Source organism: Saccopteryx bilineata, chromosome 3, assembly GCF_036850765.1.
Source record: "Saccopteryx bilineata isolate mSacBil1 chromosome 3, mSacBil1_pri_phased_curated, whole genome shotgun sequence".
In the NCBI taxonomy this organism is placed as follows: Eukaryota; Metazoa; Chordata; class Mammalia; order Chiroptera; family Emballonuridae; genus Saccopteryx; species Saccopteryx bilineata.
In genome coordinates, this window is record NC_089492.1 from 64,161,777 (window position 1) to 64,175,798 (window position 14,022).

General features: G+C 37.2%; 1 protein-coding gene across 5 annotated transcripts in view; it reads left to right on the plus strand.

The window, feature by feature from the left end:
- The window catches only part of DNAJC5B (DnaJ heat shock protein family (Hsp40) member C5 beta), a 116,593-nt gene extending 104,110 nt beyond the window's left edge, over positions 1-12,483 (plus strand). For all 5 annotated transcript variants that reach the window (XM_066264668.1, XM_066264669.1, XM_066264671.1 and 2 more), the window contains exons 5-6: positions 2,445-2,616; positions 10,686-12,483. In XM_066264668.1, coding sequence (XP_066120765.1) covers positions 2,445-2,616; positions 10,686-10,780 — 267 coding nt within the window. In that variant the 3' untranslated portion in view covers positions 10,781-12,483. The remainder of the gene's footprint in view (positions 1-2,444; positions 2,617-10,685) is intronic.
- Positions 12,484-14,022: the final 1,539 nt, after the last annotated feature.

Consider the following 14,022-nt stretch of genomic DNA (forward strand, 5'->3'; position numbering starts at 1 on the left):
TTGGAGAATCAAGAGGAGTGCCACTATGAACAGGAAATTTGGAGTGGCTGGAATGGGTTACCAGATACTTTTAGCACACTGAAAAATATAGCAATGGGGCCCTGGCCGGTTGGCTCAGCGGTAGAGCGTCGGCCTGGCATGCAGGAGACCCGGGTTCGATTCCTGGCTAGGGCACATAGGAGAAGCGCCCATTTGCTTCTCCCCCTCCCCCTCCTTCCTCTCTGTCTCTCTCTTCCCCTCCTGCAGCCAAGGCTCCATTGGAGCAAAGATGGCCCGGGTGCTGGGGATGGCTCTTTGGCCTTTGCCCCAGGCGCTAGAGTGGCTCTGGTCGCGGCAGAGTGATGCCCCAGAGGGGCAGAGCATCGCCCCCTGGTGGGCAGAGCTTCGCCCCTGGTGGGCGTGCCAGGTGGATCCCGGTCGGGCGCATGCGAGAGTCTGTCCGACTGTCTCTCCCCGTTTCTAGCTTCAGAAAAATACAATATATATATATATATATATATATATATATATATATATATATATATAGCAATGGCTTTACTCACAATTTTTCCCTCTACGTACTTTTGTGAGACCTTATTCTCAGCGTTAAATAATATCAAAACCATCAAAAGAAACAGATTGACAGATGAAGTTAGTAGCACTTGCTTGGGCTTGAAGTGTACAAAATACCAACCTTCAATTGAAGATTTAGCCAATGAAATTCAGCAACAAAAAATGTTACTAATAGGCAGGTTAGTTAAAGAATTCCCCCTCTCCTTCACTTATCTTACTTAGTTCACGGCACCCCACACAAGTTAATATCAAGACTAACAAAAGAAACCGACTGACAGATAAACAAAGAAGTCACTAAGCAGGTAAGTTAAATAATTAGTTTTTGGTTTATTAAATACAGTTATACATTTTTGTTATTTAAACTATAAATATTGTGAAATTATGGTTTTTTTCTCAAAGTGACACCCTACTCAAGTTATGCTTGGTTTTTTGGTGAATTTTGACAGACCAAGCTCAAAGATTGCCCATCACTGGTGTAAAAGATGCCTCCTTTCATCTCTGAAGAACTGCAGACACTTGCAGTGATCTTTACCCCCTTTGTTCTTTTTATTAAATAAAATCTGCATTCTGACTCAAAGATATATAAACCACTTTCTATTTCAAATAATATTTTTAATAAAGTCATAAATTTATTTTGCTCAGTTAACAAAAATTGGTTTATTTTAACCTCAGGTTGGGGGTTTGGAGAGTTTCTTTTCATCTTTAGTTATGGTAAACTTATATGCCTGTGGGGGAATCTTGGTGCTGTTTACTAGGAGGAACAAATCACCTGTTTACCCATTACTTTATACATTCATTGATTCAGAAGGTAATTATTAAGTGTCTACCTCATGCCAGGTCCTAAGTGCTTAGGTAAGAAGAATTGAAAGATGACTAACATTTAGCTCTAGACTTTAAGAATCTCCCAGTCTGTGATAGACCTATAAACTAATAAATGTCTTAAAGTATCAATAAATAGAGCACCATGGTGGAAGTTTGTGTGGAGTAAAACTGGGGCCCAAAGGAGGGGAGGGGATCAGAAAAGATGTCAGGGAGAGGGTCTTTGAGATGACCCTTAAACATGGAGTGGACTTGTTAGATGGCTGTGGGGGCTGGGGGCATCTAGGCAGATGAATCCACAGGAGAGCAAAGCCAGCCACTGCCGGCCGGCCGTATGGCAGGAACAGGGCCAGTGGGCCAGAGGAGGGGTTGGCAGGGGCCAGAGGACCATAACAAAGAGCTCCAGCCTTATCTCCTACTCCTCCAGAGTAGCTGCATGAGTGCAAGAGAACATGTATTTCAGAAAACTCCAGCAGCAGCAGTGCACAGGGTGGGACAGGAGGCAAGAGTGGAGGCTGGGCGGCCAGTTACAAGGTTACTGCAATAGCCAGAGCAGAGATAACAGGATCTGTTCCAAAGCCCTAGCATCCAGGATAGAGACGAGGGGGAGAGTGTAAGAGATACTGAAGGGAGAGATTCTGCAGGACTTGGTGACTAAGAGGAATGTGGGTAGGGGAGGAGGCACTATCAACAGCTCCTTTGGTGAGAATGATTCTGTCCCCCTGGTTAGCTCATGAGACCTATAGAGGTTTTACTTATTGGTTTGTTTATTGGTTTGTTGTTTTGTTTGCTTTACTCTTAATAATGACCACCATAGCTTAAGAATAAAGAAGAAAATGTCATACATCATTACTTTGGCTAGTCATTTCCTCTGGGTTTAACTTGCTAGGCAAAACTCTAAGCGGAATTTGTTTCCAAGGAAACTAAAAAGACTGCATGCAATAAGGTGAGGGTGCAGGGTGAACTGTGATGTCTTCAGGTCTCTAGAGGTACATGGGCACACACTTGATTTCTGGAGTTCTCCCACACCCCACTGCCCCTCACCCCTGTTTTGCTTTCCCTGTTTCTCCTAGGCCCTATTTGTCATTGTTGGCCTCTTGACTGGCTGCTATTTTTGCTGCTGTCTGTGCTGCTGTTGCAACTGCTGCTGTGGCCACTGCCGGCCCAAATCATCGGTGCCAGAAGAGGACTTCTATGTGTCCCCAGAGGATCTTGAGGAGCAGATCAAGACTGACATGGAAAAAGGTGGAGTAAGATATGAGCAGGGGTGGTGGGTGTCCCGAGCACCAGGTCTCATGGTGATGGATATCACTAAAGTGAGAGAAATCCAACAGCCAAATGGGAGGATCCCTCAGACTGTCAGCTTTGGTACTTCTGCTGCAGAGGATGAAAGGGACAGCTACTTTTGCCAGGAACAGAAAAGCAGAGCCTGACACCATTAGAAAGAAAACATGAAATATGCTGATCTAGTACAACATACAAAGCTAGTATAATTCATGGTCTCATTACAAGAGTGTGAGTTCTGGGTTCAGGGAGGTTTGGGAGAGCCTAGGCATAGGAAAACCAAGGTAGAATTTCTCCCAGGTAAAGTATTTCAGCCTATTATTTTAGGATTTCTAGTCAAATAAAAGGGAATGGACATTAGAAAAGTTAGGGCCCTTTACTTTTCTTCTTTTTGATTATTTGATAATGAGTTTGGGGTACCATTGGGGGAGTGTAATCTTTCCTCCATGGAAATGTATCTTCCTTCTAAACCTACACATTTAGAGCTCACCTTTAACCAGCATCAAGAATATTGTTCTGTATAAGTAGGACTGTTTGCTTTGCTAAGCCGCCCCCACATGTCTATCTCTGTACATGCATAGCCATATGTATTACTTGATTCTTTAAGTTCATTCTGCCCAGAAATGATAAAGAAAAAATATAATAAATAATAAAATCTCACAGAACTCACAACACCAGGAATAGTTCATGTTCTCTGAAAAATGCCTTTGTTTAAACAAGCTGGAGTCAAACCTGACATTGTCCTGTCTCGTAGCCATAATCCTACTGTCATTTTCCCTGTAGACTGCATCATTATTCTGAATTACAGACTTTATCACTAAATCACTAAGAACCCTAGACAGCCAAATAAAAGGATTATTTGGTAATTCAGACAGAGGCTCAGTGTTTTCAAAACTGCTGAAATTAGGAAGGGTGCACTTCTTTTTTGTACCATACTCTGATTCTTTGCATCACAATGAAACAGAAATTTCATGACATCAAGCAGCAGAGATGGCTTAAAGGCTTCCATGTCACTTTTGTTCCCCATCCAATGTGATGCTAAGCAGTATCCAGTTATTACCTACCCTGACTCCAGCTTAAAGGAAGAAGTCTTCAATCATATGTCTCATAGTCTCACTCCATTTTAGGATTGGGGGAGGGGGGTCAAAGGTGACAGGAGGGATTTCCCTATAACCTGTGGCCCCTTCCTATGGGGTCACTGATGGAGTGGTCAGTCTAACAAATGGGGGTCACTCTTATAATTTTTTATTACTGCCCTGGAACGAGGTTGTGAGCCCATGGTGAAATTTGATTACAGGTTTTATTGGGGGTTTTTTTGTTTTTGTTTTTTTGCTTTATTTGGGATATAAAAGGACAAGTCTTCTCATGGGGGCATGAGTATCAGAAAGAGCAAGCAAGCAGTATTGCTCACAGATGGGTTAGAAAGGGATACATGAATGCAAATTCCTCTTCAGAGAAGGGCCAGTGACCTTGGTATAACTTGTTTAAGAATGATGAGCCCAGTGTATTAACTCCATCTGCTCTCATGAGGGAGATAAACTGTCATAAAATCATGTCAAAGGTCTCCATTCTCGTTGCTCACAGGCTCTCCCATAACATCCATCAATCCTGTCCAGTACTCAGTCACTGACAGAGGATAGGAAGGGACAATGTGATTGGAGAGTACAGTCATCATCATCCACTATAACAACCTTATCTTGACTCGTCTTTTATACTGTATAAACCAAAACTAGGTGAATGGAACCTAGGTGTCACAAATGCAGCATTCACACTTCTCTGAAAAGACTCAAGTCCTTCCTCTTTTGAATTAGATCACAGTTTCATCAGGTCATTCGGCAGACCTTCTTTGCAGAAGATTTTCTGGAACAGAAATTCATTCTTGGTGCCAAATTCTGCCCAGGTTTCCTTTCTGCAGGGTGACTGATGATAAATCTGTGCGTCTCTCACTGTTCTCAGTTCTGATCCCCCAGAGCTACCAATTCTATTGCAGAGGTCAGATTCTAGACTAAGCAAATCATAATCCCATTTGGCTGTGTTGCTAAGAATTCTTAACCAAGAGGAAAAAGCTTTATTCCATTCCTAAATTTAAAAGCTCTTATGCAGAGTTAATCCAGGTTTTGTAGGGCCTGAAACTTATACAATTTGGGCAGTCATTTTTAAGAGAAAGAATACAAAGGCAAAACTGAATGAGAACGTGAATATTTATTTAGACTGAGAAGAAGAAATTGCAACAAATTACAAAGCTTAAAAACTGACAGATACCATAAATATCACAGAATCTACAAAAATAGCAATAGTTTAATTCCCTGAAGTATCCATCCCTAAAGCCAGTCCTATGGCAGTATGGCTACCAATAATTATACACAGGGTTATTGCAAACCACCAAAACTCATCCCAAAAACTCAAGGAAATCAATTCCCAACTCTGTCTCTTCTTAAAATTTCCAAAATGTCCATAGCCCCTCTGTTGCCATTCATGAAGAAGAAAAGGATGATGGAGGAAAAGTAGAGTGGAAAGAAACAGCATTTGGTTATGGTTAAAATATCTTACTTTTGCAAACCTACAAAAATGTGAACATATTTCTAGGGCCCCAAAAGGCCCTTGGAAGGGTCTGTACAGATAAAGGTTACTGAAGCTTAAATTTCATTAACTACCACTGTTCTCAGTCTAACAGTTCATTGTGAGAATTTATGCCTTATTTGAAGTTAGGTGCATTTGTTAGTTTCAGACTTTTGATCCACTAATTCAGATACTTAATGTAGTTTACTGATAAAGTTAATGCAAGTTACAACTTATAAGGATGAAAAACCAGAGTCCATTTGAAGACTATCTTAGTTACTAGTTGAGGTTTTGGTCACTTTACTACTTTATCTGTTATTGTTTGTATTAAACATTAAATACATACAAATATTATGACCTTTCTACCATTCAGAAAAAGAATAAATGGGTTGTGTTTTTCTTCATTCCATCACGTGGAAGAGATAATTGGAAGGGCCATAGGAAGTGGTTTGCTTCCTTGAAGCATTTTCTAACTATAGATCTCATGAATCAGATTCTCTGTGCAGATGATGCCATATTTACCAAGAGACTGAATAATCAATGTGTTATCTGTCAGGGCAATTTGCCTTTAGTTGATTTTAGCATAACCACACCTGTAGATCAATTCATTTATTGACTTCAGGTGTCGATATCGCTCTCCCCTATGCCATTTATGGTTCCACAATCTTCAGCATGTTAATTGAAGCCTTGTTGAGCTTAACAAGTTAGGTATAGTTTCACTTTTTTGCACTACAAACAGTACTGTTATGAATATTCTTGTACATCTCTCCCAAAGTATGAGTGCTAGAGTTTTCTAGGTATATACACAATAATAGGATTCCTTAGTCAACTTATTAGACAAGTCCAAGTTGTTTTGCAGAATCGTTGCTCTAATGTCCATTCCCATTAACAGTTAATGGGAGTTTCTATTATTCCACATCCTTGCCAAGACTTGACATCACCAGACTATAAATGTTTCCCAATCTACTGGGTGGGAAATGGTGTATCACTGTGGTTCTAATTCTTATCTCTCTTATTGCTAGGAAAGTTGAACATCTTTTCATTTGCTTATTGGTCAGTTGGGTTTATCCTTCAATCAAATGTCTATTCAAATGTTTTGCAGACTTTTTATTATATCATCTGCCTTTTACTTACTGATTTTTTTATATTTGGGTATTAACTGTTGATTAAATTTGTTTAAAATTTAACACCTTCTCCCAGTTTATGACTTGGTGTTTCACTTTTTATGGTGTCTTTTGATAAACCAAAGTTCTTAATTTTAATATAGTCAAAATATCAAATTTTTCATTTATGTTTAACTTTTTTATTATTAAATGAGAGGTGGGGAGGCAGGAAAGCAGAGAAACAGACTCCTGCATGCACTCCTCCTCCTCCTCCTTCTTCTTTCTTCTTTTTTTTAAAACTATTTTCACCAAAAATTTGAATTACTCATTTCAGATAAATAACTTCTGGGTTTATTGATTCTACTTAATTAATATTTTTCTTTATTCTTTCTCTTAATTTATTCTATTGTTAATTTTCTAACTTCTTACTCTTTATACTTAATTTTTAAACCCTTCTTCTTTCCTGATATTAAGCTATTAGGCTATAAATTTTCCTATAAGTACCAGTTTGTCTACACACACACACACACACACACACACACACACACACACATTATTCTTATAATCTCAGTTCTAAATATTTTCTAACTTTCATTATAATTTTTTCTTGGATCTCTAAGTGACACTTTTATGTATCTTGATTTGTAAACCTGTGGGGGTTTTCCAGGTTCTGTTGTTTGTTTGTTGCTGTGATTAGAGAATGTGGACAGCATGATGCAATACTCTTAAACACCTTCAGTATTGCTTTATGGCCTAGAACTTAATTTTTATAAATGTTCGACATTGTTTCAAAAACAGTACATTCTACACTTATTAGAATCAGTGTTCTGATTACAACTACTAAATAAAGCCATATATATTTGTATATATTTGTTTGCTAGAGCTTTTCTCCCTGTGTCTTTACATAGTCTTCCCTTCGTGTGTGCCTGGGTCCTAATATACTCTTCTTATAAGGATATAAGTGGATTAAGGCCCGCCCTGGAAACCTCATTTTAATTGAATTAACTCTTTAAAGACCCTCTCTCCAGAAATGGTCACATTCTCAGGTACTGATGGTTAAAAACTTCAACAGATAAATATTTTTAGTGGGGAGAGTGCCCTCAATTCAGACCACAACATTATACTTTTCATATTCTCTGTATCGGTCAGGATATTTTTGCTTGCTTCATTAGTCATTTACTGAGAGAAGCATTCAAATCTTCCACTGTGATAATGGGCTTTTCTATTTCTCTTAAGTTCTGTCAATTTTTGCTTCACATGTTTTGAGACTATGTTATTTATTAATGTATATAAGGTTAGAATTTTTATTGTTACTTGGTGAATTAAAGATTTTATTATTATGTAATTACCATCTAGAGTTGGCAATGTTGTTTGTCTTACATATTTTTTGTCTGTTAAAATATAGTTATAGCCTGACCTGAGATAGCACAGTGGATAAAGCATTGACCTGGAATGCTGAGGTCACTGGTTCAAAACCCTGGGCTTGCCTGGTCAAGGCACATATGGGAGTTGATGCTTCCTGCTCCTCCCCCTCTTCTCTCTCTCTCTCTCTTTCTCTCTACTCTCTCTCTATAAAAACTGAATAAATAAAATCTAAAAAATAATTGAAAAAAATATAGTTATATCAGCTCTATTTTTGTTAGTATTTATGTGGTAAATGTTTTCATCCTTTTATTTCAATTCTTTTTGTCCTTATGTTCTTTGATGTGTCTTGTAAATAGCATATGTTCTGCTCACAAAAATTAGGGCATATTTTATTACTTCATAATCATTTTGAAATATCCCCTAATTTTTGTGGGCAGTATAGTTGAAGGAATTTATTCAGTCTGACAATATTTTTCTTTTAAACAGAACATTAAGTCTACTTGTATTTATTATAATTAATTACATATTTTCATTTTCAATGCTAACTTATTCTTTTGTGAGAAATAGTATAGCACAGTCTTTAAGAGAACAAACTCTAAGAAATACTACCTAGGTTTGAATACCAGTGCTGTTACTACCTGTGTAATTAAGTCTAATTACTTGAAATTTTACAAAATGGCTATAATAGTAACCCTATCCTGTAGTGCTATTATTAGTGAGTTAATGTACATAAAGTGTTGACAAGAGTGCAGGACACATAAGAAGTACTATACATATGCTTTCTCTTATTATTTCATTTTTATAATTATCACTTTAAATTTATTATATTTTGTTTCTCTTTTTTTTCCTTTGTTTAAATTTTTTTTGTATTGATAGGATATGCTTTTCATATTTCACTTCTTTCTCTCTTCCAGTTTGGAAAATATAGTCTCTGTTCATTCTTTTAGAAATACCCTAGAAATTTATCAAGCATATTTAAATTCTCTTTTTTTTTAAATTTTATTTTATTTAATTATTTTAGAGAGGAGACAGAGAGGGAGAGAGAGAGACGGGGGGGAGGAGCTGGAAGCACCAACTCCCATATGTGCCTTGACCAGGCAAGCCCAGGGTTTTGAACCGGCGACCTCAGCATTTCCACGTCAAAGCTTTATCCACTGTGCCACCACAGGTCAGGCGCATATTTAAATTCTCAAAGTTTAAAGTTAATTCTTATCTTTACCCCCTCTTGAACAATACCAGAAGTTTATAACACTTTAATTCTGGTCACCTTCATTCTGGTTTATACATTACAATTGTAGTCTAGTTTTTTCTTAATTTTAAGCCTCATAAGTTATTATTGATTTATGTAGTAAAAATTAACTTAGTTTTACTCACATATCTACCACTTTCTTTACTAATCATTCCTTTTTACAGCATACAGTTTTCATCTAGTAACACTTTCTTTCTGCCTGAATTACATCATTTAAATTGGGTCTGCTGATGGCCCCATTTCTCTTTTGATTGTCTAAAAATACCAGTACATCATGCTTGGAAAAAAAAGAAATGTAACAATAATAGGGTTTGTCAACAAATTTATATAGATATCTTCTTTTAGTGCATTAAAAACAAAATGCCACAGTTTTCTAGTTTCCATATTTTCTATGGTAAAGTGAAGTTTTTAAATCCATGAACTTTGGTGTCTTTCACTGTCACTAATATGTTTTAAATATGAGTTTCTCTTTAATTCATCCTAGCTGGCTCTTAAATCTGTGGATTGATGTCTTTTATTAATTCTAGGAAATTCTCAGCCATTAAATCTTTAATTATTGCTTCTACTCTTTATTTTTTTATGAAAGTCTTATTAGATATGTTAGACTTTATCATTCTATTCTTTATGTCTTTTAATCTTTTTAAAATTTTGCTTATTTGTTTCTCTATGTTATATTATGATTAATATTCTCGGATATCTTCCATTTTACTAGTTCTCTCTTTAGCTGTTAAACCTACTCATCAAGTTTTTAAAATTTCAGATGTCTTAATCACTTGAAGTTATTTTTAATTAATTTCAAAATTCATTTCATTATTTAAAAAACAATTCTATTTTTAAAATATTCTGTGTCTGGTAGGAGCAGGATTTGAAGTCTTTCTGGGTCTTATTTGGATTTCCGTTGTGCCTACTGGCTCTCACTTAGTATGCACTGTTTCTATGTGTGATTTTCCCTCAATCTCTCCCTCCCCCCCTCTTTCTCTTTTCCCTATATCCTATTTCCTGTCCCTCCTGTCTATTTATTGTTACTATAAGTTCATGTTTCTTGCTACTTTTAGTGATTCTTTGAGACCTGAGATTTAGGTGGTGCCATTTATTTCTGCTAGGTACTTGGGAGCACATCTTGCACTGGACCATTTTAAATTAAGTCATCAGCTTAAGCTTTTTTGCACACAAACACAGTGTGCAAACAGTGGCTTGCAATGAAATATTTTTAGGGGAGCTCTTTCCTCCTTCAACTCAGCACCAAAGCTCAAGATTAACAAATTTCCTTACAGATTTAAAGAGCAAATAACCATTTGGGGTATTAGCTTTAATGTAGGAAGCTTCCTATTAGACTCTCCACCAAAGCAAACTCTGGGGTTGGACCTCTTTCCCAACCAGAGCCTTACATGCAGTTGTGCAATGCACAACTCTAGGGGGCATTTTTCATATAAATATATACTATATTATATCGTAGTGGGCCTATCCTCCTTCCCCAGGATGGTAAAAACAAAACCAAGTTCAGCAATTGCCTCAAATTGAAAACTGGGTTCAGTGCTTTGGTTTTATATTTCCATAACTAATAGAACTTAAACAAAGAGTAAAGACAGTATCTCCTCCTCCCTTCTGAAGCCCTTTAAAAGGTAGCCATCCTTAATAACTTACGAACTAAATTGCTTTGCCAATCATTTCAGCAAAAATATCCACCACTTGCCCTATTAAAGAAAACGTAGCATGATAAGAGGTGTTTATTGCTTTGCTTTGTTTATTTTTAGATTTGGACTTTCCAGTTGTTCTCCAGCCTACAAATGCAAATGAGAAAACACAGCTGATCAGAGAAGGATCTCGAAGTTATTGCACAGACTCTTAATATTAAACCCACTGAGGGTCCACAGTACCTCCTCTTGGTTCAACCATATCTCCAGATGGTCAAGGGGGGATGGTAGAGGGCATGAAATGCTGTGAACTTTTCCACATTTGTATTTTATTTTTAGGTTAGGGAAAGAAAACCCTTCCTACATAACTTTCTCAGTATGCAGACTCACTCTTCGAGTAGAATTCCAAATGAAACATTCCATTTCAATGAATAAAGACCTGAAGAGTTGTTTTATGCTCTTTGTATGAGGCAGGGCAGTGGTACTAGACAGGCTTTATGAGCCTGCCCTTAATGTGAACCGGACGTCACTCCTTACAGGCTAAAATAGTATTCTGAAACAAAGGCCACTTTCGTCTAGTTAGCTAAGTGCAACATTCATATCTGGATAAATATCAGCAAAATATACATGAGAATTTAGGAGAAAGTTTTGCTGTGTGGAGATTTTTACCTGTCAATAGTCATTATAGCTACAGAAATATTTCAAGAAGGAGGAAATAATTATTAGGTAAATATAGAGACAAACCATATTTTTTTGAAGTACATTTTTGAAAGATTAAAAACTTTAATTTACTGAAAACTGACATGTAAAACTAGGAAGAAACAGGTTACATGTGTACTTTTAAATTGGCATAAAAACAAAATAAAACTCCAACCTGGTTAAATGTTATAAATGATCCAGAACTGAGCCCAAAGCAGTTCCCAACATGGTGACCATTTTTAAGTAAAAATAATTTCTGTACAATTGGCCTGGATTAGCCAGACTAAAGAAGAAATAAAACAAAAAGCAAAAGGTAAAGGGTAGAATCCTATAGCTTAAATTTAAAGGCCTATTTACTTACTCCATTTTTGGTGGGATTAATTACACTGACCAGAAAATGCTTAGCTCTGTGCATGTTGAAGCTTAGAGGTCACCTTTGCATTTATTTATTTGATCCTGATAATCATTAAGTGGTGGAAACCATGTGCTATTTCTGAACAGTACAGCAGCAAAAATATTTGTTTTTCAAGGTCTTTCTTAGACCTTTTATAACATTGCATTTTTCAAGATCTTGTTATGTTTTTATTTGATATTATGAAAAGCCATTTTCTTTTTTCTTTGTTTCTTATTCCCCTACCATCAAATTACAGTTAATTGAGGTTAAATATAATATCATTGGTGTGATACCTCTGACAGTTCTGATGTCATTAAAACTGCTCTCTTAAGTTACTGAAATTTTTTTTAAAGCAACATAATCAAGTAGAAAGAGTCCTGGTTTGAAAGTTATGAAACTTTTTAATTTAAGTTCTCATTAACTAGCCTTTGACCAAGTGAGATGAGAATAATATGGCTAATCTTGCTATGACTCCATTTTTATATCTACTGAAGATGTTTTTATCATTTTCAGTAAGACCGGATAAAGAATTGAGATGAAGGAACTGAAAAGTCAAGCATTTAACAAATATAAGAGTCTTACATCAATTTGTATAGTTGATACACACAGAAAAATGTAATGTGAACTTCTTATGTATATAAACTCTCACCCAACAGGGCCCATAGATACCCAATACTAACAGCCCCAGTGATGAGCTCAGAACTATGGGAAAAATTATCCACCTGTGGATAATTTGAGCCACTATATTTCCTTCCTGAGGACTCAAAGCAAAAATCAGGCTATTTTTAAATAACAACCTGCACATAATAAAGCTCATCTTCTCTTTCCCAGACCTTATTTTTCTCCATCTTATGGAATTAATTATTTTTAATTTATTGATATTTAGAGAGAGAGAGAAACATGTATTCATTGATCCACCCACCTATACACCCATACTGGCTGACCCCTGCACGTGTCCCAACTGGGAACAGAACCACAACCCCGGCACATCAGGAGAACGCAGCAACCGACCCAGATACCTGGCCAGAAGCACATAGAATTTTTTAATTCCATGCCCAATTTGCCCAGAGAGCTGGTACAAGAGTGGTTAAGATGAGAATAGGGCATGATGGAATTAAATTCCTTAAGGGGGTCCTGACCAATATTTCCCACAAAGAGCTAGTTTCTAGTTACAATGATGAGTGGCAAATGCAAGCACATGAATGCCTTTGAATGAGGAAATGAATTCCACAGAATGTTTCTTAGCTACACAGACACAATCTGAGGAGGGGCCACTTAAATACCTTGTGGTAGTCAACAGAGCTGTCATCTGGATCACCAGCAAGTTATTCTGAATCCACAAGCATTTCAGCAGAGAAACACCAAGGACACCAGGTACATGCTGACCCTGACCCTCAGCAATGGTCTCATGGTGCTGCTCCATGCAGGGTCAAATGGACCTCCCACTTCAAGTGGCTCCTACCGAATCCTGACCTCCAGGCTACCAGAGTAGGAATTTTCATACAAAGTTTCATAGATCACCCATTTATTTTTTGCTGTCTTACATTAGAACATAATAAAAATATGCATTTTTTCTTTACCAAAATATACATTTCTTAATTCTTTGAGAACAAATGATATTCTATTTCTGCATTTTAAATGATATTTAGGCTAAAACGCATTTGACATGGCTTAGCCTGAAAATACACTTACCTGGTAATGCACTGCCTGATCTCTGACCTACATACAGAGAGAGTTCCATTCCGGCTACATGATTTCTGTGATAGGCACAATAATGGGCTCCCAATATGTACAAGACCTAATTCCCAGGACCTGTGAATATATCACCTCTCGTGGTGAAAAGGACTTTGCAAGTGTGATTATTAAGAATTCTGAGATAGGGAGATTATCCTGGATTATCCAAGGGGACTCAATCTAATCACACAGGTCCTTAAAAATAGAGAACTTTTCCTGGCTATGGATAGGGAGAGATGTGACTCCAAAACAATGGTAAAAAAAAACCCAAAACGCAACTGTGGATCAGAGAATGGTCAGAGATATATATGACTTAAAGGTGGAAGAGGAAGGGGGCCATGCGTAAAGGTATGCAGGCAGCCTCTAAAAGCTGAAGGAAGCTCAAGGAAAATGGATTCTCCTCTGGAGCCTTCAGAAAGAAACATAGCCCATCATCACCTTGATTTTAACCCAGTGACACTGTGTTACGCCTTGGATCTTCAGGAGTTTTCACTGAATCAGTGTTCTGCACTTGTTTTTTCATTGTCCTTCTTACTCCTTATTCTGTATTTCTCTTTTATTCACTTCCTCATCCTGAGTCTCTCTAACTTCATTTTCTCCTCTGTCCCTTCCCTTCCCCATTTCTCAGTA